At 46.3% G+C, this 27095-nt stretch overlaps 1 protein-coding gene across 3 annotated transcripts in view; it reads left to right on the plus strand.

The window, feature by feature from the left end:
- The window catches only part of CACNA2D3 (calcium voltage-gated channel auxiliary subunit alpha2delta 3), a 1591404-nt gene that overhangs the window by 390460 nt on the left and 1173849 nt on the right, over positions 1–27095 (plus strand). For all 3 annotated transcript variants that reach the window (XM_073644583.1, XM_073644584.1, XM_073644585.1), the window contains one exon: positions 19821–19937. In XM_073644583.1, coding sequence (XP_073500684.1) covers positions 19821–19937 — 117 coding nt within the window. The remainder of the gene's footprint in view (positions 1–19820; positions 19938–27095) is intronic.

Genomic DNA, 27095 nt, shown 5'->3' on the forward strand with positions numbered 1-27095 from the left:
ATAACTGAAAATTGTACATTCACACTGAAGGCATCAAAACTATGAATTAACACATGTGGAATTATATACTTAACAAAAAAGTGTGAAACAACTGAAAATATGTCTTATATTCTAGGTTCTTCAAAGTAGCCACCTTTTGCTTTGATGACTGCTTTGCACCCTTTTGGCATTCTCTTGATGAGCTTCAAGAGATAGTCACCGGAAATGGTTTTCACTTCACAGGTGTGCCCTGTCAGGTTTAATAAGTGGGATTGCTTGCCTTATAAATGGGGTTGGGACCATCAGTTGTGTTGTGCAGAAGTCTGGTGGATACACAGCTGATAGTCCTACTGAATAGACTGTTAGAATTTGTATTATGGCAAGAAAAAAGCAGCTAAGTAAAGAAAAATGAGAGACCATCATTACTTTAAGAAATGAAGGTCAGTCAGTCCGAAAACTTTGAAAGTGTCCCCAAGTGCAGTTGCAAAAACCATCAAGTGCTACAAAGAAACTGGCTCACATGAGGACCGCCCCAGGAAAGGAAGACCAAGAGTCACCTCTGCTTCTGAAGATAAGTTTATCCGAGTCACCAGCCTCAGAAATCGCAGGTTAACAGCAGCTCAGATTAGAGACCAGGTGTTATGCACACGCCCGGACTGACTGGCGTGTGCGGGTGTTGTGGTTCCACTGGACCATGGACCGGAGAGTGCCTGGAGGGGCGTGACTAAGTATCTGGCCGATCCGACCAAGGTGGCACGACGGCATACGACGCCAGTGCACCAGGGAGAAACCGGGCAGAGGGACCAGGTGCTACTCCAGGTCAAACTCCGGACACGGGGGTTGACCCACACTGGGATTACTGGAACAGGCAGGTTAGGCTGGCACAGACTGGTGGATGTAAGCAAACACGGCAGATATGCAGATGGGTGGATACAGGCGAGTATGCAGGCAGGGAGGTACTGGCCGAAAGGACGGGCTGGAGCACAGAAAGGTTAAGACCCAATACAGACTGGGTCACAGAACCGCAGATGCGGTAGACAACCACAGCAGAGAGGGAACGCCCGAAGCGGTGGGCAAGAACAGAGCAGGACGGGGCTGCAGGAGCAGCGAGCACAAGCAGGGCAGGACAGGACTGCCGGAGCAGCGGGCAGAAGCAGGGCAGGACAGGACTGCCGGAGCAGCGGGCAGAAGCAGGGCAGGACAGGACTGCCGGAGCAGCGGGCAGAAGCAGGGCAGGACAGGACTGCCGGAGCAGCGGGCAGAAGCAGGGCAGGACAGGACTGCCGGAGCAGCGGGCAGAAGCAGGGCAGGACAGGACTGCCGGAGCAGTGAGCAAAAGGGTCAGAGCGGAGCAAGGCTGCCGGAGCAGTGAGCAAAAGGGTCAGAGCGGAGCAAGGCTGCGGAGCAGTGAGCAAGGAGTCAGAGCAGGCTAGAACCGCCGGAGCGGTAAGCAAAGGAGTCAGAGCAGACTAGAACCGCCGGAGCGGTGAGCAAAGGAGTCAGAGCAGGCTAGAACCGCCGGAGCGGTGAGCAAAGGAGTCAGAGCAGGCTAGAACCGCCGGAGCGGTGAGCAAAGGAGTCAGAGCAGGCTAGAACCGCCGGAGCAGTGAGCAAAGGAGTCAGAGCAGGCAAGGCTGAGTAGGGGGGACAGGGCTCTGTTCACACGGAACAGACAGGAAGGGAAAGGCAGAGCCAGACACCCACAGGGTACTTGCAGAGAAGTAGCGAGTGGACCACAAACTCACAAACGGGAGTACAGAGACAACAAGCAGGAGTTAGGTACGAGTTCAGACTCTGCAGAAAAAGGAAGGGAATGGACATAGAGGCAAAACAGGTAAAGGATAGGAGAGAGTTCAGACTGGAACTGAGTGTACGGAGGAGACCGACACTGCAGCGGAATACAGGAGCGGGTCTGGGAATACGGCCCCCAGAGAGGCAGGACGAACAGGCAAGGAGCGTGTTCAGACAGGACAGACAAGATACAGGAGCGGGTCTAGGTAATCGGCCCCTAGAAGGCGGGAGGAACAGGCTAGGAGCGTGTTCAGACAGGTCAGACAAGATACAGGAACGGGTCTAGGTAATCGGCCCCTAGAAGGCAGGAGGAACAGGCTAGGAGCGTGTTCAGACAGGCCTGGAAATACAGCCTCCAGGATAGGCAGACAAGAGAACACAGAACGGGACCTGGCACCTTCAGAGTGCAAGCACACACTGAATGAAACACTATGCTCAGGCAGGAATAGATGGGAGCAGCTGAGCTATATACCAGGTGACAGACAGCAATAGGCTGAGGACGCACAAGGGGTGTGACCCACAGCAGGTACAAAAAGCAGGAAGTGATCGGGCGCCGCCCTTAAGCAGCAGAAACAGACACAAACAGACAGCATGGAGGGAAGCCAGAGAGACATTCTGGACTGGAGATCAAGTGCGCGCTCTTGCACAGTGGGAGATGGACCACAATGCAAGGACGCCGCCAGGTATGTTACAGTACCCCCCCCCCCCCTTACGCCCCCTCTTCTTCAGGCCTGCCAGAATCTTCCGCAGGGAATTCGAGGACCAGTCGTTCACTTCAAGGAGATCACTTCCACTGTCCACAGGAAAAACTGATCTCATCTGGTTAGCTAGGATGCTACCTCCTATCCAGCCATCCTCAGCAACAGACGAAACGGGTGGAGCACCAGGAACAGCACACAAGGAAGTCTCTCTCCACATATTTTCAGGTGGCACCCCAGAGGGTACAGGAGACAACTGGAAGTCCTTCACCGGGTTGGAGGGGGACAGAGACTTGGGGGTAATCTCTGCTTCGAGGTACATCTTGTCAAGCTCACAGGAAGAAATAGACGGGTTATCAGGTACATAATGAGGAAAAGTCACTGTCTCTTTGTTATCTGGTGGTACCCCGGAGGATTCAGGAAACAACTGGAGGTCCTCCGCCGGGTCAGAAGAGTGCAGAGGCTCAGAGAAAACATCTGCTTCAGAGTACACTAGGTCGGACTCACTGGACGAAGCAGGCGAGGTATCGGGCACCGAGTATAGGAAAGTCTCTGTCCATTCACCACCAGGTGGCACCCCGAAGGGTTCTGGAGACAACTGGCGGTCCTCCGCCTGGTCAGAAGGGTGTAGAGACTCACTGGTAACCTCTGCTTCAGAGTACACTAGGTTGGACTCACTGGACGAAGCGAGCGAGGTATCAGGTACAGAGTAAAGGAGAGTCTCTGTCCTTTCGCTACCGGGTAGCACCCCGAAGGGTTCTGGAGACAACTGGAGGTCCTCCGCCTGGTCGGAGGGGTGTAGAGACTCGGGAGTAACCTCTGCTTCGGAGTACACTAGGTTGGACTCACTGGACGAAGCGAGCGAGGTATCAGGTACAGAGTATAGGAGAGTCTCTGTCCTTTCGCTACCAGGTAGCACCCCGAAGGGTTCTGGAGACAACTGGAGGTCCTCCGCCTGGTCGGAGGGGTGTAGAGACTCGGGGGTAACTACCACTTTGGGGTACCGATTGTCAGGCTCACAGGACGAAGCGGACAAAGTATCGAGTACCGAGTGTAGAGAAGTCTCTCTCCATTTGTCATCGAGTGGTATCCCGGAGGATTCAGGAGGCAACAGGGGGTCCTCCGCCAGGTAGTAGAGGTGCACAGACTCAGAGGTAACCACAGCTTTGGAGCATCCTTGGACATGCACACCAGTTAAAGTGGGTGAAGCATCTGATGCCGGGTGCAGGAAGTTCTCCTGTGTGGAGTCTGGATGGGCAGAAGTCTCTTCGGGCAGGAGAACCGGAGCACTACCCACGCACATTACCCGTTGGGGCTTCTCCGGGATACAGGGAGATGAAGCTTCAGTAGGGACTTCAAGGTTGGGGTCAGGAGGTCTCAGGGAGGACAGACCCTGGCGTGACGGCTTGCCTCTACGTCTAGCACGTCTGGACTGCCTCTTGAGGTTGGGAGAAGTATTCCGGAAAGCGTAGTCACCCTGTGAAGATTCTGGGTGGACAGTAGTCTCATTGGGCTGGAGGACTATTGCGCTACCCACACACATTATCCATCGGGGCTGCTCCGGGATATTGGGAGGTGAAGCTTCAGCAGGAGCCTCCGGGTTAGGATCATCGAAGACCATTAGAAAGGCCACCAGGAAGGCCATTAGGTCCAGGAGGATCGGATCCTGTGTTTCATATAGGGGGTTGATCCATTCCAAGGCATCACCCGCCAGGTAAGACATAATGAATGCCACCTTAACCCGATCGGTGGGAAAACATAGAGGGTAGAACTTGAAGTGTAGCATGCATTGCTCCACAAATGCACGACTTTGTCTTGGATCCCCATAGTAACGTGGCGGATCCGCAGGAACGAGAGCAGATAGATCCATCTGGACGGGTGCGTAATTCGCCTGGAACTCAGCTGAGAAAAAAAATAAATTTTATTTATTTATTTTTAATGCATGTATTCGCTGGAAAACTTCTCAGAGAGCGAAGGCCGTGGGGCTCAACGGGAACCATGGCCTGAGCATGCTGTTATGCACACGCCCGGACTGACTGGCGTGTGCGGGTGTTGTGGTTCCACTGGACCATGGACCGGAGAGTGCCTGGAGGGGCGTGACTAAGTATCTGGCCGATCCGACCAAGGTGGCACGACGGCATACGACGCCAGTGCACCAGGGAGAAACCGGGCAGAGGGACCAGGTGCTACTCCAGGTCAAACTCCGGACACGGGGGTTGACCCACACTGGGATTACTGGAACAGGCAGGTTAGGCTGGCACAGACTGGTGGATGTAAGCAAACACGGCAGGTATGCAGATGGGTGGATACAGGCGAGTATGCAGGCAGGGAGGTACTGGCCGAAAGGACGGGCTGGAGCACAGAAAGGTTAAGACCCAGTACAGACTGGGTCACAGAACCGCAGATGCGGTAGACAACCACAGCAGAGAGGGAACGCCCGAAGCGGTGGGCAAGAACAGAGCAGGACGGGGCTGCAGGAGCAGCGAGCACAAGCAGGGCAGGACAGGACTGCCGGAGCAGCGGGCAGAAGCAGGGCAGGACAGGACTGCCGGAGCAGCGGGCAGAAGCAGGGCAGGACAGGACTGCCGGAGCAGCGGGCAGAAGCAGGACAGGACTGCCGGAGCAGCGGGCAGAAGCAGGGCAGGACAGGACTGCCGGAGCAGCGGGCAGAAGCAGGGCAGGACAGGACTGCCGGAGCAGCGGGCAGAAGCAGGGCAGGACAGGACTGCCGGAGCAGTGAGCAAAAGGGTCAGAGCGGAGCAAGGCTGCCGGAGCAGTGAGCAAAAGGGTCAGAGCGGAGCAAGGCTGCGGAGCAGTGAGCAAGGAGTCAGAGCAGGCTAGAACCGCCGGAGCGGTAAGCAAAGGAGTCAGAGCAGACTAGAACCGCCGGAGCGGTGAGAAAAGGAGTCAGAGCAGGCTAGAACCGCCGGAGCGGTGAGCAAAGGAGTCAGAGCAGGCTAGAACCGCCGGAGCGGTAAGCAAAGGAGTCAGAGCAGACTAGAACCGCCGGAGCGGTGAGCAAAGGAGTCAGAGCAGGCTACGGAGCGGTGAGCAAAGGAGTCAGAGCAGGCTAGAACCGCCGGAGCAGTGAGCAAAGGAGTCAGAGCAGGCAAGGCTGAGTAGGGGGGACAGGGCTCTGTTCACACGGAACAGACAGGAAGGGAAAGGCAGAGCCAGACACCCACAGGGTACTTGCAGAGAAGTAGCGAGTGGACCACAAACTCACAAACGGGAGTACAGAGACAACAAGCAGGAGTTAGGTACGAGTTCAGACTCTGCAGAAAAAGGAAGGGAACGGACATAGAGGCAAAACAGGTAAAGGATAGGAGAGAGTTCAGACTGGAACTGAGTGTACGGAGGAGACCGACACTGCAGCGGAATACAGGAGCGGGTCTGGGAATACGGCCCCCAGAGAGGCAGGACGAACAGGCAAGGAGCGTGTTCAGACAGGACAGACAAGATACAGGAGCGGGTCTAGGTAATCGGCCCCTAGAAGGCGGGAGGAACAGGCTAGGAGCGTGTTCAGACAGGTCAGACAAGATACAGGAACGGGTCTAGGTAATCGGCCCCTAGAAGGCAGGAGGAACAGGCTAGGAGCGGGTTCAGACAGGCCTGGAAATACAGCCTCCAGGATAGGCAGACAAGAGAACACAGAACGGGACCTGGCACCTTCAGAGTGCAAGCACACACTGAATGAAACACTATGCTCAGGCAGGAATAGATGGGAGCAGCTGAGCTATATACCAGGTGACAGACAGCAATAGGCTGAGGACGCACAAGGGGTGTGACCCACAGCAGGTACAAAAAGCAGGAAGTGATCGGGCGCCGCCCTTAAGCAGCAGAAACAGACACAAACAGACAGCATGGAGGGAAGCCAGAGAGACATTCTGGACTGGAGATCAAGTGCGCGCTCTTGCACAGTGGGAGATGGACCACCATGCAAGGACGCCGCCAGGTATGTTACACCAGGTCAATGCGACACAGAGTTCTAACAGCAGACACATCTCTTCAACAACTGTTAAGAAGAAACTTTGTGCAGCAGGCCTTCATAGTAAAATAGCTGCTAGGAAACCACTGCTAAGGACAGGCAACAAGCAAAAGAGACTTGTTTGGGCTAAAGAACACAAGGAATGGACATTAGACCAGTGGAAATCTGTGCTTTGGTCTGATGAGTCCAAATTTGAGATCTTTGGTTCCAACCACCGTGTCTTTATGCGACGCAGAAAAGGTGAACGGATGGACTCTACATGCCTGGTTCCCACCGTGAAGCATGGAGGAGGAGGTGTGATGTTGTGGGGGTGCTTTGCTGGTGACACTGTTGGGGATCTATTCAAAATTGAAGGCATACTGAAACAGCATGGCTACCACAGCATCTTGCAGTAGCATGCTATTCCATCCGGTTTGCGTTTAGTTGGACTATCATTTATTTTTCAACAGGACAATGACCCCAAACACACATCCAGGCTGTGTAAGGGCTATTTGACCAAGAAAGAGAGTGATGGGGTGCTATGCCAGATGACCTGGCCTCCACAGTCACCAGACCTGAACCCAATCAAGATGGTTTGGGGTGAGCTGGACCACAGAGTGAAGGCAAAAGGGCCAACAAGTGCTAAGCATCTCTGGGAACACCTTTAAGATTGTTGGAAGACCATTTCCGGTGACTACCTCTTGAAACTCATCAGAGAATGCCAAGAGTGTGCAAAGCAGTCATCAAAGCAAAAGGTGACTACTTTGAAGAACCTAGAATATAAGACATATTTTCAGTTGTTTCACGCTTTTTTGTTAACTATATAATTCCACATGTGTTAATTCATAGTTTTGATGCCTTAAGTGTGAATGTACAATTTTCATAGTCATGAAAATACAGAAAAATCTTTAAATGAGAAGGTGTGTCCAAACTTTTGGTCTGTACTGTATACTAACCTCCACCAGGTTGCAAATTCAAAATAATTTTTATCTGCATCTAGCTCTGAAAAAAAAAAAGGGTTTGGGCTTGTAGCAGTGTGTGTGACTTGTTCTATTAGTCCATCTATACTAACCTCCACCAGGTTGCAAATTCAAAATAATTTTTATTTGCATCTAGCTCTGAAAAAATATTTGGGCTTGGGCTTGTAGCAGTGTGTGGGACTTGTTCTATTAGTCCATCTATACTAACCTCCTCCAGGTTGCAAATTCAAAATAATTTTTATCTGCATCTAGCTCTGAAAAAATATTTGGGCTTGGGCTTGTAGCAGTGTGTGGGACGTGTTCTATTAGTCCATCTATACTAACCTCCACCAGGTTGCAAATTCAAAATAATTTTTATCTTCATCTAGCTCTGAAAAAATATTTGGGCTTGGGCTTGTAGCAGTGTGTGGGACTTGTTCCATTAGTCCATCTATATTAACCTCCACCAGGTTGCAAATTCAAAATAATTTTTATCTGCATCTAGCTTTGAAAAAATATTTGGGCTTGGGCTTGTAGCAGTGTGTGGGACTTGTTCTATTAGTCCATCTATACTAACCTCCACTAGGTTGCAAATTCAAAATAATTTTTATCTGCATCTAGCTCTGAAAAAATATTTGGGCTTGGGCTTGTAGCAGTGTGTGGGACTTGTTCTATTAGTCCATCTATACTAACCTCCACCAGGTTGCAAATTCAAAATAATTTTTATCTGCATCTAGCTCTGAAAAAATATTTGGGCTTGGGCTTGTAGCAGTGTGTGGGACTTGTTCTATTAGTCCATCTATACTAACCTCCACCACCTGTGTATGTAATAAAATTGTTTTACTGCATCTAACCCAGCCAATACTTTTGGGCTAATACCACAGTTTGGCCACTCAGCTCTGCTCGGTTCCCATCCATTGTTTTTTGTGCAAACAACTCCAGAGTTGTCAATTAGTTAACCACCAAAATGAGTGGAAAAAGGCCTGCTGCTGGTGGAAAGGGGAATAGGCGTGTTGGGAAGGGAAAAAAAGGTTGTGTCCGTGGGGTAGGTGTTAAAGCAACAGTAACATCTGCAGAAGAAAGACCATCTTCCAGCCAAACTAAGATGTCTATTTCTTTTAGTGGACAATGTGATAAGATCCCTTTCTTACGGCCACGCCAATCGCTACAAATTCCAGATGAGGCACAAAAACAGCAGGTGCTTCAACGGATATCAAGTGCTCCTTTAAGTGGGCTCTCCACCACCTCAACTTCAACATCACAAATACTCCAGTCCTCAGAGGTGTCACCCCAATCGCACTTGCTTCCTCACAGCTCCCAAGTCTCCAGCTGCCCGTCTGAGTATGGGGTAGAACAGATGGTTGAGTCTGCAGAGCTGTTTACTCATACTATAGCCTGGGAATCAGAGGTCGGCTCCAGAGCTTCTGTGAATCCAGATGAGGAAATGATCTGCACTGATGCCCAGAATCTTTATGAGTCGGATCCAGGACCAGACGCAGAAGGTTCTGACCATAATGTAGACCATCGTTCCCAAACTGTAACTCCTGTTGGTGGAGACAATGAGGAAGACGATGATGAGACTCAAACACCTGATTGGAGCGACAACTTTAGTTTTTTGTTAGGGCAGGAAGAGGTTGGCTCTGTGGACGACGGGTGTGATAACACACAGGGTGATGATGACAAGGTTGGAGTTCCCACTTACTGTCAACCCACAGTCAGCCAGTCGATGAGGTCAGCAGAGGAGGTGGAGGAGGATGCTAGTGACGACGAGGTCAGGTTGCGCCTTCCTGGACAGAGACGTAGTACTGGAAGCACGTCAACAACTGCATCCTCAAACACAACTCTGCCTCTGACCACAAGTCTTGGTGGCTCTTCAGGTCGCATGGGTGCTAAGCCTTGCATAGCCTGGGCATTTTTTCAGATCGATAAGGATGACCCAACTCGTGTTATCTGTAACATTTGTCAGCAAAAGCTAAGTAGAGGCCAAAAAATACATAGTTTGAGTACTTCATGCATGAACCGGCACATGGACATGAAGCATAAGTTGCAGTGGGAAGCTCACTGTGCTACAATGCGGCCTAGCCGGCCGGGCCAACCACCGTCTGCCACATCTTGTGCATCCGCGGCCTCTTCATCCTCTGTGACTGGGGGGACAGCAGTCACACCTGTTTTGGGACGCAGACCTGCCACCTCTTTACCCGCAACAGCCAGCGTGATTGGCAGGTCATCATTTTCTTTGGAGGTGGAAACACCAGCTGGTGTTCAGCGCTGTCCGACATCGATAGCACCACCTTTGGATCAAGGCAACCTAACATGTCCGCCTGCATCTTCCTCACAGACCGGCAGTTTGCCGGGGACACCCTTCTCAACCCCGTCTAAGCACAACAGCCAGCCCTCGGTCCCTCAGATGTGGACAAGTAAAAGACCATTTCCTCCTAGCCATGAGAAATCTAAGAGGTTGAATTTCACCATCTGCAAGCTCTTGGCTACAGAAATGCTGCCTTTCCGCCTGGTGGACACAGAGGATTTTCGAGACTTTATGTCCATCGCAGTGCCCCAGTACCAGATGCCCAGTCGGCACTACTTCTCAAAGAAAGGTGTGCCTGCGCTCCAACAGCATGTCGCACACAACATCACTGCTTCTTTGAGAAACTCTGTGTGTGACAGGGTGCATTTCACCACAGACACTTGGACGAGTAGGCATGGACAGGGGTGTTACATGTCGCTGACTGGGCACTGGGTAACTATGGTGACAGCAGGACAAGGGGCTGCTGCCCAAGTCTTGCCGTCCCCACAAGTTGTGCGTCAATCCTCTTTATCTCGAAGTTCCTCCACTGCTTCTGCCTCCTCAACCTCCTCTCGGTCCTCCACCTGCACCCAAAGCCTGTCTGGTCATGCCACAAGCTTTCTAACTGTGCAGAAGGGATCCTGCACACCTCCTTACTATGCTGGCAGCAGGGCTCAACGTCATCAGGCATTTTTTACTTTGAAATGTCTGGGAAATGTGAGTCACACAGCTGAGGAGTTGTGGTCAGCTCTGGAGAACCAGTTTCATGAATGGTTGTCTCCACTGGACCTGAAACCAGGGAAGGCCGTGTGCGACAATGCTGCAAACCTGGGTGCGGCCCTTCGCCGGGGCAATGTCACACACATGCCTTGTATGGCTCACGTGTTGAACCTGGTTGTCCAGCAATTTTTAGCCCACTACCCCAGACTAGATGGCCTTCTGCAGAGGTCACGGTCGCTGTGTGCTCACTTTGCCGTTCGCATCCCGCAGCTCAGCGGACTTACATCTCTACAGAAGTCGTTGGGCCTGCCTCTTCACCGGCTATAATGCGATGTGCCTACCCGGTGGAATTCAACTCTGCACATGTTGCAGCGACTGTGGCAGCACCGACAAGCCCTGGTGCGATATGTTCTGACGTATAGCCTGGGCCAACGAGATACAGAGGTGGGGCAAATCACGCTGGAGGAGTGGTCTCAGATCAGGGACCTATGCACCCTTCTGCACAGTTTTGAAATGGCGACGAAGATGTTTAACGCTGACGATGCCATTATGAGCATGACTATTCCGGTGATTTACATGCTGGAGCACATGTTAAACATAATTCGGAGTCAGGTGGTGGCACAAGAGGAGGTGGAGGAAGTAGAGGAGGAGGAGTTGTATGCGGAAGGGCTAACATCTGCAAGGTCCAGACGGTCGGCAGCACCAAGGCGGCAGGCATGTGAGGGTGGGGGAGATGGTTTTACCAGGGCGCATGGTAGCAGCCAAACTAGTGAGGAAGGTGCAGGAGCCCAGGAAGAAGTGGAGGACGAACTGATGGAAGACTCATCAGATGAGGGAGACCTTGATCACATTTCTGTTGTGCGAGGTTGGGGGGAGAGGGGAGAGGAAGGAAGCATGATTGTTACCTCGCCACCAACACAACAGGGACTTGGTGCTCCTGGATGCGCAAGACACATGAGTGCCTTCTTGCTGCAACATGACCCTCGAATTGTGAGAATTAGAAATAATCCTGACTACTGGGTTGCCACACTGTTAGATCCCTGGTACAAAAGTAAATTTGCAGAAATTATTCCTGCCATAGAAAGAGATGCACGCATGCAGGAGTATCAGCAGAGACTGTTGCAGAATCTTACATGTGCTTTTCCCCAAAACACTAGTGGTGCACGTAGTGAATCTCACAGTTCCAACTTGCCAACCGTTGGACTGTCGAGTGTTCAGCACTTAAAACATAACAGAAACACAGTATCTGCTGGTAACATCAATTTTGCAGAATCATTTCACCACTTTTTTAGCCCATCCTTTGCAAGGCCACAGGAGATAAGAAGTCTGACACATAGTCAACGCCTAGAGACGATGGTACAGGAGTATCTCCAAGTAAACATTGAAGCCATGACTGTGTCACTGGACCCTTGCTCTTTTAGGGATTCCAATCTGGATAAATGGCCAGAGCTCACCACTTACGCCTTGGAGATCTTGTCATGCCCCGCAGCTAGCGTTCTGTCTGAACGTGTGTTCAGCGCTGCTGGTGGTGTGCTGACAGATAAGCGCACGCGGCTCTCCACTGATAATGTAGACAGACTCACGTTCATAAGGATGAACAAATCATGGATCCGAAACGACTTTTCTACCCCTGTGTCATCCTGGGGAGAGTAAAAGCTTGATGATTGGTTAAAATCACCTCACCAACCATTTTAAGCTTTCAAATTACTAATCATGTTTATCTGTATCTTGGCTGGAAAATAATTTGGGCCTTGTAGCAGTGTGCAGTACTGATTGTATTAGGCCATCTATACTAAGCTCCACCAGATTTAAAATTACTAATCATGTTTATCTGTATCTTGGCTGGAAAATAATTTGGGCCTTGTAGCAGTGTGCAGTACTGATTCTATTAGGCCATCTATACTAAACTCCACCAGATTTAAAATTACTAATTATGTTTATCTGTATCTTGGCTGGAAAATAATTTGGGCCTTGTAGCAGTTTGCAGTACTGATTCTATTAGATCATCTATACTAAGCTCCACCAGCTTTCAAATTAATAATAATTTTTAGCTGCATCTAGCCCGGAAAATAATTTTGGGGCTCCTAGATGCGCAAGACACATGAGTGCCTTCTTGCTGCACTACCTGCAACGTGACCCTCAGATTGTCAGAATTCGAAATAATCCTGCCTACTGGGTTGCCACACTCTTAGATCCCCCACTCTCTTTGATCAACCTTTTCATTTTAATAAAGAACAAAAAAATGGTCATTTTTGAAATTATAAGCATTAGCAGGTTATTAGAAACTGAAATCAAACAGTTTTCAACTCAAAACTTTATTCTAGGTGATGTTACATTTGCACATAGGACCCCTTGTTCGAAAGGAGCTTCTGAACTCTCTCGTCCATTGAATTTGTCAGGTTTTGGATGGTTTCTGCTTCAATTGTTTTGCATGAGGACAGAATACCCTCCCAGAGCTGTTGCTTAGATGTGAACTGCCTCCCGCCATCATAGACACTCCTTTTGATGATGCTCCAGAGGCTCTCAATGGGGTTGAGGTCAGGGGAGCATGGTGGTCACACCATAAGTTTGTCCCCTTTTATGCCCATATCAGCCAGAGATGCAGATGTGTTATATGCAGCATGAGACGGTGCATTATCATGCATGAAAATGATCTTGCTGCGGAATACACGGTACTTCTTCTTGAACCATGGCAGGAAGTGCTGTTTGAGAAACTCCACATACATTATGGAGTTCATCTTTACCCCTTCAGGGATCCTAAAGGGGCTGACAATCTCTCTCCCCATGATTCCCGCCCAAAACATTACTCCACCTCCTCCTTGTTGGCGCCATAGCCGTGTTTGCATGGGGTGTCCATCAACCAGCCATCCTCCACTCCATCCATCTGGACCATCGAGCGTTGCACGGCACTCATCGGTGAACAAAACAGTTTTGAAGTCAGTCTTCATGTATTGTTTGGCCCACTGGAGCCGTTTCTGCTTGTGTACAGTGGATAGAGGAGGTCGACAGGATGGCTTACGCACAGCTGCAAACCTCTGAAGGACCCTGCATCTTGTTGTTCGGGGGACGTTGGAGGCACCAGCAGCTTCAAAAACTTGTCTGCTGCTATGACAAGGCTTTTTTGCCACTGCTCTTTTAACCTGACGTAATTGCCTGTAGGAAAGAGTCCTCAATTTTCCCTTATCAGCACGCACACGTGTATACTGTGAATCAGCTACATACTTCTTGATTGTGCGATGATCAGGATGAAGTGTCTTGGCAATGTTGATTGTAGTCATGCCTTGACCTAAACACTCCACAATTTGTTGCTTCTCAGCAGCCGACACATCCTTTTTCTTTCCCATTTTGGCAGAAAATGTAGGCTGCTTAATAATGTGGGACAGCCTTCTTAAGTAGTCTTGCCTTTCATTGGACACACCTGCCAAACTAATTAGCACAGATGTCTGCAATTGCTTACAGTGATATAAAGAGCCCTGACACACATCACCATCAATGAGTTTAACTGACAAACAAACAAATTCTTCACTTATCACTCCTAAACACTTTTTGCATAATAATTTGGAACACAGTGTACGTGTGCTTTTCCACAAAACACCAGTGGTTCACGTAGTGAATCTTACAGTTCTAACTTGCCAACCATGGTCTGTATGGAGTTGTTCAATAAAGGGCCCAAAATTAAGATAACATAGACGGGAGAGGTCTCTATGAATAGGAATTCCTAAGTATTTGATACCCTGTGAGGGCTAGGCAAAGGGAAAGTTGGACTGGATGGAATCCTGTATGGATTTGGGGAGGGAGACATCGAGGGCCTCAGACTTCGCTACATTGATTTTAAAATTTGACCATGTAACAAAGTGATCTATTTCAGCCATAACAGCAGGGATGGATATATGTGATTGAGTGATATATACTAGGACATCATCAGCAAACAGAGAGCACTTGTACTCGGTGCCTCCCACCTCAATCCACCTAATATTGGGGTTATGGCGAATTGATGAGAGCAGGTGCTCCGTCACTAGGATGTATAAGAGAGGGGACAGAGGACATCCCTGCCTTGTCCCATTGGTGATTATGAAAGGTGATGAAAATGTTCCATTTATCTTCAGCCAAGGTGACGTATTGCGATACAGGGCCGTGATTTTGCCTATAAAACGGTCCCCTAGACCCCTACCCCAAGCTTTTTAAGAGAATAATATATGGCATGCCAGGAGACTCTATGGAATGCTTTCTCAGCATCCAATGAGAGTATCTAATTACAAATTTTTAACTACATCTAGCCCAGGAAATACTTTGTGCCTAGTAGCAGTGTCTTCTAGTCAGCGGATTATCCGAGCTGTTAAGCAAGCTACACCACCTGTAGTTTGGACACTTAATTTTTTCAAAGGAAATGCTTCGGGCCCCTGGGACACTCAGTGAAGAGCATCGGGGAGGCACCCCAAGGCATAGGGGCTGGGACTGGCGGTGGACCGCCTTGCGGTGGACCGCCAAGCTCGATCCTTATAAAAGCTTCTTAACTGCAGCAGCTTTAGTGGACGCTACTGGAGCTGGAATTACCGCGGCTGCTGGCATGAGACTTGCCCTCCAATAGATCCTTGTAAAAGGATTTAAAGTGTACTCATTCAAATTAGAGAGACAATTTAAGTTAAAAAGCTTAGAGCTGCCTCCACCGCAGGGGGGCTCGCTTGACCCACCAGCGGACAGGCACCAGTATTGGGAGAGGGGGGCTGGCCGTCAGGGTCCACCGCGGCTCTGGCACAAACCCGGCGACACGGAGGTCGCACGGGCAGGAATGGACTGGCTGTGTCGGCTTCGCACTTTTTTGGTTTTAGAAGGGCATTACATGCCTATATCTGTGTCTCCCCCTCCTTTTACTCCTCCACCTCTTTTCTTTTCGCATGACTATATGTACTTGTCACTTTTCCATGTATTAGTTGTGTCTTCTGAGCAGTTTGTCAGCTTTTGGACACCTTTTGAAGTGTTTTCTATGTGTTTTCTATGTGTTTCTATGTGTTTTTGTATGCCTGCCATTGGTTTTAACGGTGTTCGAAGGTGTTCGACGAACAGTTCGACAAATAGTTCGGCGAACATACGGGTGTTCGACGAACCGAACCGAACTCGAACACTACGGGGGTGGCTCAACACTATTCAAAAGTCTACAAAAAAGTGTTCAAAATTCTACAAAAGTCTTTACATTAAACATTGTAAAATCAAATACATTTCTTCATTCCATATCATGCAAGGGAAGATTTTGGCGTGTTCTAACTAAACTAAACCTTGCTAATTTAATATTAGATGGGTACTTACTTTATTAATCAATCTTATTAATATTATACATCAATAGTGAGAATATAACTTATTTTGCGCATATCAGATGACCCAGCTTGTTGGAGAAGACGAGACATAACTTAAAGTTTCTGGGCCCCAATGAAAAATCCTTAACATGACTCCTTAGGATAATAGAAGTGTCTTCCTTTGTGACAGAGGAGACTTTTAGATTTCCATCAGTCTTAAAAGAATAACTGTGTTCATGCATGGCACATCACCACTTTAACAACACAGGAGCTCTTGTTCTCAGGACGGAGAGGTGAGCAGTAAGGTGAGTATTGGGATTATATTGGCAAATGCGGGTTTTTTTGGAAAATGTGAATAGAATTCAAATACACTCAGATTTATTCTCTTATCTCTATCCAACTTTTGACACTTTTTTTTAAATTAAAAACATTTAAAATAAGTAAAAATAATTTTTACTATTTTGTTTCATTAAAAATGTTGTGTTGTTTGGGTTTTACTTTGTTTTCCCGACACATTCAACTTTGTTGTGATCTGTGGCCATAAGTCAGCTGACAGGAGCTCAGGAAAAGACAGATCAAAGAGTTACAAACTCTCCTGTCATTCAATCTAAATTATCTCACTAGTTATAGAAAATAAATGGTGCAAAAAAACTTTCTGAAACCCAATTGGAAATATAATTTTTAGACCCAAATACATTCATTCAAGTACAAAAAATTATCCCTAAGGGGAGACAATCATTAGCTAAAACAAACAGTAATGTCTAATAATATCTATGTTCAAAGTGTTTTTTTCCCCCCTTTGGAATATCATGTTTTATAACTTCACCAAAACCAAAGACTCAACAATGAGTCTTTTCTTTTTCTTTTCTCTACTTGGTGTTCCCAGGAAATCAACAACTCCGTCCAACTAAAAAAATCTAGCAAAATATTGCTTTCAACATTATAACCTAAATGCTCTCACACATTATTTGCCATCCACTTATTTCAATTAGCTTCTCAACGGCTAATGGAAAAAAATATATACAGCACTCCATAATGTGAACAATTCATACCTGGTACATTATGTACTGCTTGGTGTATAATGCATCGTAAATTGACCACCGACAAGTTCTGTTCTTTTTATGTTTTGAGAAAGGATTTAAATGAATCATAGAACGGTCCGACTGTGATCTAGAGAGTCATAATTAGGCTTATGATCAGCAGTATGGATGCTATAACTTCTGCTAAAATGTACAAACATGCTTTTAGCTATGTTGAAACAGAAGCCGATGGAAAAAAATTCATCTGGATGCAATAATTCAAGCTCATTTGATATTAGAACTTGGAAAAACATGGCTGCTTTCTTCCAGAAACAAACCTGTCCATGGGTTATGTCTGGTATTGCAACTATGTACACTTTTTGGAAGACAGCAACTATTGTTTTATTAATCCTGTAAATCCCTTTAATTGGATATTCCCATCTCATAAAGTAATCACTGATTACTAAAATATGAGAATACAACATTACTTTATGACTGACAGAGGTTTTAATCAATTCTGTGGCTCCTTTACTCTCAGAATCAGAGGGGATTCAATAGATTAAAGGGAATCCGTCATTTTTTTTTTCTATGGAATCTGAGCGTATCATCTAGGGACAGAGACCCTGATTCCAGGGATGTGTCACTTACTAGGCTGCTTGGTGCAGTTTAGACACAATCCCTGTTTTCTCTGCTGTAGATGTAGCAGTGCTATGAATGCTAAACTTTGTATAACCCCACCCATATCACTGATTTGCAGTAAGCTGCCAATTAGTGGTGAGGGCAGAGTTATGCAGATTAGCTGGGCTGTTGTGCACGTGGCACCTGGTCCTACAGTGATAATCTCCTGCTGATAAAACACTGACTGCATTGAAACTACAGCAAGCTGCTGAACATGTGACACATCTCTGGAATCAGGATCTCTGCCCCTACATTATGTTGCTCTCAGATTACATAGCAAAAACCTGCTGACACATTCCATTTAAACTCCCATGATCATAAAGTCCTATCACTAAACCTTTGTGCTATGAGATGAGAACACCCCTTTACTCATCACCTTTGTGTAGTTTACTCTTAAACACAAACTAATTGTATTATTCAGATTTAGATGGATGTTAGGCTGAGTGAGATGAAGTTAATTGTAATGTCAATTTTCCCTACAACCATCATTCCGTTTTCTACAAGAAAAAAGAAAATTGGTTTAAAGCCAAGTCGGTTCTCATCTTAGAAGTTCAAATTAATTAACTCCTCTTAAAGATCCATTAAAGTAAAGTAAAACATTTAAAGGAACATCTGTGTCACTATACTAACAGTTTTCTATTTTCTGAGAGTCCAGTGAAAATTCATAGAGGCTTAAAGGGTGGTCTAAATATCTATCCTCCTTACACCCTAACCACGTTTGTAATTTGCTTTATTACACAATACCCTACACTTCTCCCTATCTAGCTAATTCCTAACTGTGTTTTTTTGTACTGTACTGCCTCTGATGTTTCGTTTGAGAGGAGTCTCAAACGTTCCATTACAGGAGGCTGGGGCTGAAGTCACTCACCGCACTGCCCCTCCTGGAAACGACATCATCAGGGGTCAGCGCTGCAGTTACTCACTAGCTTCTTTCATCGCCACCCCCTCTGAAGATGTCCTGGATGTTGGATGATGAACGCTGAGATGTGAGTGCAGCGCCTGAATTCTGCTTCTATCTCCATGATCGTAGCTTTAACTGAAGAAAGATGTTGTCAGATTGTGGAGATAAAAGCAATGAGTGTCACCTATGCCACCCCATAGCTTCTAAGACCACCCACATACAAATCGTCAGTAGGGGGCAGTGATAGAATTAGTGAGTGATACCATCGCAGCTACCTGATGATGATTAGTTTGAGGACAGTGCTACAAGCTGTGGGGCGGCACTGGTGTTACTCACTGCTTCTATCTACGCCCCCGACAACATCTTTCACAGAAACCACGACGCCGGAGATAGAAGCAGAGTGCTGGTGCTGCACTCATATGTCCCACAGCATCCATCACCCAGGATCCAGGATGTCTTCAGAGCGGGTGGTGATTCAAGAAACTAGTGAGTAATTGCAGCACAGTCCTCCTGTTGCAGAAGAGACGATGGACGCTACAGGCAGTGAGTGCAGCCCCGGCCTCCTGTGATATCATATTTGAGACTCCTTTCAAATGAAACATCAAAGGAAGTACAGTAAAAAAAACACATCTTGGAAGTAGCTAGATGAGGAGAAGTATAGGATGTTGTGTAATAAAGCAAATTACAAAAGTGGTTAGGGTGTAAGGATAGATATTTAGAAAAAGCATTTTTGGTGCCGGACCACCCCTTTAAGGGTGAATTCAGACATCCTTGTATAATGGTCTGGGTATGGACTGTGATACAATGGACTGGCTGTTTCTTCTGACTGGAACGCAACAGCCTCATATATACGCCTATGGAGCTGTCATGCTCAGGTCCAGTGACCGACAGTCCACACTTGGACCGTGTTTCACTGACATCTGAATTCATCCTTAGGATAAATTTCCACGGTGCAGATTTTATTGCAGAAATTTCTGCCCCTGAAAATCTATTTCATTCATCTACGTTAATGGGGACATTTCAGAAGATTAGGAGAGTTGCAACAAAATCCACAGCAAATAAGCAATATGTGAACATACCCTAAGACAATGTTCAAAGGTAGGCTACAAATCTGCACATGCTACTTGCGGATTTCTTTGCAGATTAGACTGTGGATTACAAAGCATTGTGGGCGATGAAATCCACAGTGTTTTTTTTTTCTGCCACAAGTGAGGGTCTTGTTTTGTACTGTGAATTGATGAAGATTTGTGGTGAAGAATCTGTGATAAATTGTGAATGTGGAAAGAAACTCTAAGGCAAAAGGGCACAAGGTAGCATTAAGGACTTGTATTTTGCAGGACGACCTGTAGTTTCCATTGGCACCAAAGTTGGGTTTTATTCAACCTTTTCATTAATTTCTATTCTGTTTACAAATATATCTACGAGTCAGAATCTCCTTTTTGATGACTTGTATCATTATAGTACTGCGCGTTATTGAAGAACATCCATTTTCTAGAAATGACTTATCAGTGTCATGTTTTGTTCCCTTAGAAATACAAAGAATTTGAGAAGGAAGTTTCCATAGAAGAAATAGATGGACTTCAACTCGTCAAGAAACTTGCAAAAGACATGGAAGAGATGTTCCACAAGAAAGCAGAGGCCGTTCGGGTTTGTGCATTTCAATATTTATCTCTTGCATGATTGAGTCATTGATTTCTATTGGTGGTTTTGTTGGATAAAGCAAGAAGCCGGAGGTTGTTGAGATGTAGTTTGTGGGCACTGGTGCTGCTGATGGCTACAAGAAGATGAAAAACTGCTTCCTGCTTATATAACAGCTGCTGGAGTCAGTAATGAAGTAGGGACCTACTGTAGATTGTAACATTGTCCAATAAGATGGTATATTGTATGATATTCAAAGATAAAATAGTTGTTTGTATAATATAATTAAATCATTGAGGATATTGGAAAAATTGGATTAGAATGAAAAATATTTCCAACATTCAATAGAAATTACAGTTGTTATCAATTTAAGGTTCCAACCAATTAGTTTCCCAGTGATCCGCTGCTAGAAAGTCCCAAAGATCATCTATAATAATAATAATAATAATAATAATCTTTTTATTTATATAGCGCCAACATATTCCACAGAGCTTTAAAATCCAGACAATTTACAGACATTATCGGCATTGCCCCCATTGGGGCTCACAATCTATATTCCCTATCAGTTGTCTTTGGAGTGTGGGAGGAAACCGGAGAACCCAGAGGAAACCCACACAAACACGGGGAGAACATACAAACTCCTTGCAGATGTTGTCCTTATAATCTAGTGCAGGGTTCCCCAACTTCAGTCCTCAAGGCCCACCAACAGGTCATGTTTTCAGGGTTTCCTTACTATTGCACAGATGATAATTCCATCACCTGCACAGGCAATAATTCCATCACCTGTGCAATACTAAGGAAATCCTGAAAACATGATCTGTTGGTGGGCCTTGAGGACTGGAGTTGGGTAACACTGATCTAGTGTTATGATAGTGTAGCAAATCACTCAGGAAAATAGGTAACAGACTAAAAACTGCAACTGACCCTTCTGGTTCCTGTACCGACTAGAGATCCTGACCCCACAGTCCCTAGTGGTTTGTGCATCAGTTGAGGTAGCCCTAACCACAAACTAGACTATGGCAACTGGGACCTATGCAGTCTGAAAAGGCCGTCAAGCACTTCACATACCTCCTAAAGAAACAGAGGGCAGAGTAGAGTGAAAATTACCTACAGAAGGGAAAGTGTGCTGAGATAGAAAGATCCCAGAGTGAGTAAAACAAATCACAAAATACAAAGGGATTAAGTATGTACTGTTATAAAATAAGCCGCCTGCTTCCCAACAAAAACAGAAGATAAGTGCAGGTTAAAGAACATAAACAGCAGAGAGATAAACCCTAGCTGATCTTTCACTAACTGGCTACAGCAGTATGGCTAGACATTCAAATGAGACTATCACCAGCACACCAGCAGAAAATACTAGCTGGGGAAAGTATATAAAGCCGCACCCAAAAGGAAGCTGGAGATGAACTCACCAGCAGTGTTCAAACAGGAGGAAGGAAGCATTATATGGTGCCCATTAAAATCGATGCATGGATTTGCCGGGTTCTTTAGGGATGATCTTTGTAGCCTCTAAAGACTTTTAGGTGAGGATCCTAAAGAAGGAAATTTCTTCTTTAACCATTCCCGACCGACTGTGCAATTCTCCTTATTTGTGTTTTTAGTTTTTTTCACCCCTTATTCCAAGATCCATAACGGTTTCATTTTTTTGTGGGACAATTTGTAGCTTTGATCGACACCATTCATTTTGCCATTCAACAAGAAACATATTCCGTGAGGGTAAATTGCACAAAAAAATGCAATTTCGCAATTGTTTTTTAACTTTTGTTTTTACAGTCTTCATTGTGCGATAAAAATGACTTAGTAAAATTATGTTGCTGCCAGACTCGTATGTTTTTGATGATCTGACATTTTTATTGATACCATTTTGCGGTAGATACATTTTCATTGCTTTTTATTGCACTTTCTGTGACCCAAAAAACACAATTTTGGCACTTTGATTTATTTCTGATTACGTTGTTTACTGTCCGTGTTAATTATTTTGATATTTTGATAGACTGGCATTTTAGGGATGTGGAGATACCAAATATGTTTATTATTTATTTTTCTATATTTTTCATGGGCGAAAAAGGGGTGTGAATATAATTTTTACGTTTTTTTATATCTTTATTTGACTTGAATCTGTGATTATCTGGTTGCTTACACTATAATACCACAGTATTGCAGTAGTGAAAATGTAGTGAAAATCATGGTCTCCTATGAATACCAGTCACTGGAATACCGTCATGGCAGGCATGGGGGTCTTCTGCAGATACCCAGCTACCATGTCAAAAGGTCATCACACCTCAATAAAGTTGCAGAGGACCAATGGGCACTGCCCCTGGGCAATACATTGTAAACAACGCTGTCAGAAATTTGACAGCGGCATTTTAGAAGTTAGCAGCGGGAATAGCTCAGCTTCACTAGCTACTGTTAAAAGCAAATGATAGCTAAACACCACAGCCATCATCTGCCGGCAATAATGCATGTTCAGCTTCTGAGCCTGCTTAAAAGAAGGGGACCTGCCATATCATGGATCAGTATATTATATGTCGATAGGGAACTCACAAGGAAGTTTGGAAACAGATTTTCAAAACCACACAAAAACAATTTATTACTATGTCCAGAATTGTCAAGTATCAAAGAGGGTCTGTCTGCCTAATATGTTACCTTACCTAAGGTCTATACCCCTAGTCGCCAAAATGACCCACACAGAAAATGTGCTGTTTGACTAATAGGAGCACCAAAAGAATACTCCAGACTATTGGGCTCGATTCAACAAAGCAATTTTTCCAGAATTCTGGAGTAAATTGCTTTGAAAAGTCACAAATGTAAAAAATTTTAAACGCCAGTTTCTCCCAACTCTGCCAAAATAGGAGGAGCTGGGGAGGGACAGGGCATGGCGGGGTGTAATATCACAGATCATCTAATTCCTGTCGATCTGTCAGGTAGTGGAAAAAAGTTTGTGAATCTGCGCTGCTGGTGCACTCCAAAGGCGGTGTAGAAATGTTAATGCGGTTTTAGTCTCAACACGTTTCAAAGTTAGCAAATTTCTTCCTCAGGAGAACCACAACCACAAGTTTGAAATGCATTGAGATTAAAACCGCATTGACATGTCTACACCGCATTTGGATTGTACCAGCAGCGCAGATTCACAAACTTTTTTCCCCTACCTCATTGCTACGTTGGAGCCTCCAACCTGTTGGTATTGTAGCAGCTGGAATAATTGCCTGCTATGTGTACAACTTCTGTTGTGGGTCACACAACTCCACAAGGTGAGCAGTTACCATATCCTTTAATCGTATATCAATTTATCAGATAACTCCATGTTGTGCTTTTATTGTCTCTGCAACCTTTCCAATATTATTGACGAGCTGTGGCTTTCTCAACGTCAGAAATCTCACTCCAGTCAGGAACTGAAGTAATATTTCTGGCATGCTGATCGGAGGAGCACGCCACTCATAGGACACTCTTGATTCACTAAGAGGTGCACGCCACTCATCAGACACTTCTGATTCATTAAGTGACGCATGCCACTCATCAGAAGCTCCCGATTCATTAAGAGGTGCACGCCTCCTAATGATTCAGGAGCATTTGACTCTTATATGCCCCCTCATCAAGACTGGCGAGAAAATTGCTGGTCTTGGTGAATCGGGGTGTTCGTTTTGAGTCATAAGGAAAGCCTTCACCCCACTCCGTCATGCTTCTCTTGATGGTGGTTGACAGGCTTTTTGGAGGTGGGGTGGAGAACTAGTAAGTAGGTGAAATAAAATACAATACATGTCTCTCAGACAGAGAACTATTTTGAGTTGCATTTTCCTTTAATTTTTCCAAGATACAACTGATGATAAAAGGGCATATGAGAATTAATGCAGAACTGCAGTACCTAGCAACAGTAATATGTAAAAAATAATAGAGCAGGGACATGTTATTCACTGAAAGTCTTGTCTGGCTGCTCTCGGATCATCGGCAATGGGTTGTGTTTAGCGGTATGGTCTGTCTTTTACAAACAATTGTTTATTGGCCTTTTATGCCACCCACAGTATATGTCTCTTAGTGCACAATTAAGTTATCACCGGTAGAGTTATATTCATGGTGTCAGATATTGGAAAATTGAAAGCTTTGCTTCTTCTTTCAGCTTTTACAATATCCCTGAAAATAAACATTAGTGTCAAGGAATCGACAAATTTACATAAAAGCCATACATCTGTACAAATCTTTTTATCTGTCTTCTTAGTGTATGTTTCTTTTTATCACTGCTAAATGTCTGATGATAAAATGAGCATAAAAGCCGTGTAAGGCTAAGTGCACACGATGCGTATTTGAAGCGGAAATTTCCGCTTCATTTCCGCATGTCCTTTTTCCTGGAAAACGCATGCGGAATTTGGCATGCGTTTTTCGCGCGTAATTCGCGCGTTTTGCACATGCGGAATTGCCTTGCGTTTTCTACTGCATTGTAGATGGCAATTCCGCATGCGTAAACGCACAAAGAATTGACATGCTGCGGAATTTTCCGCACAACAAAACACTGCGGAAAATTCCGCAGCGTGGGCATTACAATTGCGGAATGCCATAGGGGACCATGGCAAAAGGCTAACATGCGTAATTCATGCGTTTACGCTGCGGAATTTTCCGCACAAAATACGCATGAAATACGCATCGTGTGGGTTTCTTTCTCCTTCTTGTCTGAATGACAGCAAAAAAAAAAAAATTCATGCTAATATTAACTCGCTTTCCTGAGAGTTTAAAGCGAGGTATACAGAATTGTAATGTGATGTTATACTACTTCAAGGTATTTACCTTTAAAAGCAATGATCACTTTTGCACTGACTTTATTTTAATTGGTCATTTGCTTCCTAAACACAAAACTAGGCAAAATTGCACATAGGCCAAAAAGCCAACAAAACCACTCATACAGGTATATAAGTAACTTAGCCCCAAGCAAGTGCTGCCTGAACGTAATCACCGGCTTTACATGGACACTACAATCGCACTCATACAGTGTCATTTTCGGCTCTGATCACAAGCTCCTGTCTGCAGTACAATACCGAGCGGTAGCTGCAGACAGGAGCCAGTGATAAGAGACCGTAATAACATTATATGAGTGTGACTGCTGTGTCCGTGCAGAGTCGCTGATTGTCAGGATTCCTGTTGTCCTTCTGCAGTTTGACTACTAGTGGCCGCTATTGTATTAATAATTGTGCTGCAATTCCACTCCTTGCCACTGGAGGCTGCTGTTGTGTTCTGCAATTGCCCTTTACTAAGATGGTAGATTCTGAACCTGTGGGATCCATCTTGTTTCCTGATTGGGCCTACTTAAAGCTGCATGGATATCTCACTCATTGCTTGAGTATTGTGTCTAGCTGTGTTAGTCTAGTTCAAGTCTCCGCCTCCTGGACTGTCTAACCCAGACTGTTCTCTCCTACCTATGAATTGTTTTCTAAAACTCCTTTGCTAACTACAAAAACTTTCACTATCTCTTTCTGTTCTTGCTTGTGCTCCTTTGGTCACTGGATTCCAGAAGTGCTACACCAGTATCGTAACAGGATAATCAAGCTATTTGTTCCAAATCCTTTTCCAGGGCGTCGTCTACCTCCTCCTGATCCTTTTGAAGTGGATGGTCAAGAACATTACACAGCTGAAAAGGTCCTGGATTCTAGAATATTCAGAAACAAGTTGCAGTACTTAATAAAGTGGCAATGGTATGGCTCTGAAGATAACTCCTGGGAACCTGTAGAAAATATGAATGCTCCTCCACTGCTTAAACAGTTTCACCAAAAATACCCACATAAACCAAGCCAAGCATCGTCCGGAGGCTGCTGTTGAAAGGTGGGAGTAATGTCAGAATTCCTGTTGTCCTTCTACAGTTTGACCACTAGTGGCTGCTATTGTTCACCTTAATAATTGTGCTGCAATCCCACTCCTTACCACTGGAGGATGCTGTTGTGTTCTGCAATTGCCCTTTACTGAGATGGCAGATTCTGGACCTGTGGGATCCATCTTGTTTCCTGTTTGGGCTTATTAAAGCCGCATGAATCTCTCACTCATTGCTTGAATATTGTGTCTAGCTGTTTTAGTCTAGTTCCAGTCTCCACCTCCTGGACTGTCTTACTCAGACTGTTCTCATTTATCTATGGATTTGACGCGCCCCCTGGGCCATATTCTTTAGGGGAATACCCGGAGCCGGATGAGATGGGAGTTGTAGTCTTCCGAGTGGCTGTGACCCGGTCCGTGCCCAGGGTGTCAAGCTCAGAGTATGTGGCAGTCCTACAGATGTTATAAAGTTCTTAATGTCGACTACGCCACCCGTTGTATTGCGGTCACTATGGCCGCCGCTGCAGCAGGGTCCGCTGAGGCTGATGGTGTTGGTGCAGCTTTTGGTAGTATAACCCCCAACGGGTGGGGTATAGCCTCAGGGGGTCAGGTGCAGAGGATGGGGGTTGTGGTGGTGCAGCATAGATGTTAAGTGAAGACAGAGTCGGGTTGTGCAGTTTAGGGTATTTACTCACTGCTGATGTTCCGGTCACTCCAGCTTCAAGTGACCACCCGAGCCGTGCTGCGTCCACCAGGTCCTGGATTCAGCAAACCCCCAAACAAGTCCGGAGCGTGACCCTGAGCTCTCCTTCTGTCCTTTCCTCTGGCCGTCCCCACTAGTGATCCACCTAGGTCCAGCTCCCTCGGGCCTTCTGTTGGGAGACCCTTGGCCTTGGGTTCCCTGACCCTCCACGTGGTTTGCCTTCGGGGTGGATGTGGTGGGTGGCCGTGGCAGACGCTGCCCACGGCCTCCGGTCTCTGGCTAGGGTGTGCTTTTGCCCCCACCAGTTTGGGATCCGGTACCCTATTGCCGACTCTTCACCCGGGGATTGAATTTGGGTTCTCAGAGTCCTCTCTTTGTCCCCTCTGGGTCTTTCCTTCTCTGCTCCACTCTCTCTCTGCAGGCTCATCTGGACCTCTGCTTCTTACTCTGACAGACTGACCCTGTTCTTTGATGGTGCCCACCTTATATACACCCTCTATGTGTGAGCTCAGGTGACCAGCACCCAATGAGCTCCTATCTTTACCCAGGCTGCTCCCCCTATCTGCCCCTACACTACTTGGGATGTACCACCCCCCCTCCCACTCCAGCCAGGAACAGACTCGGTCGTACCTGCACATTTCTAAGTGGGAGTACCGTCGGCCTGCCCCTCGGAA

This window comes from Phyllobates terribilis, unplaced genomic scaffold (genome assembly GCF_046119375.1).
Source record: "Phyllobates terribilis strain yellow unplaced genomic scaffold, ASM4611937v1 Scaffold_8__6_contigs__length_399053987, whole genome shotgun sequence".
Lineage (NCBI taxonomy): Eukaryota > Metazoa > Chordata > Amphibia > Anura > Dendrobatidae > Phyllobates > Phyllobates terribilis.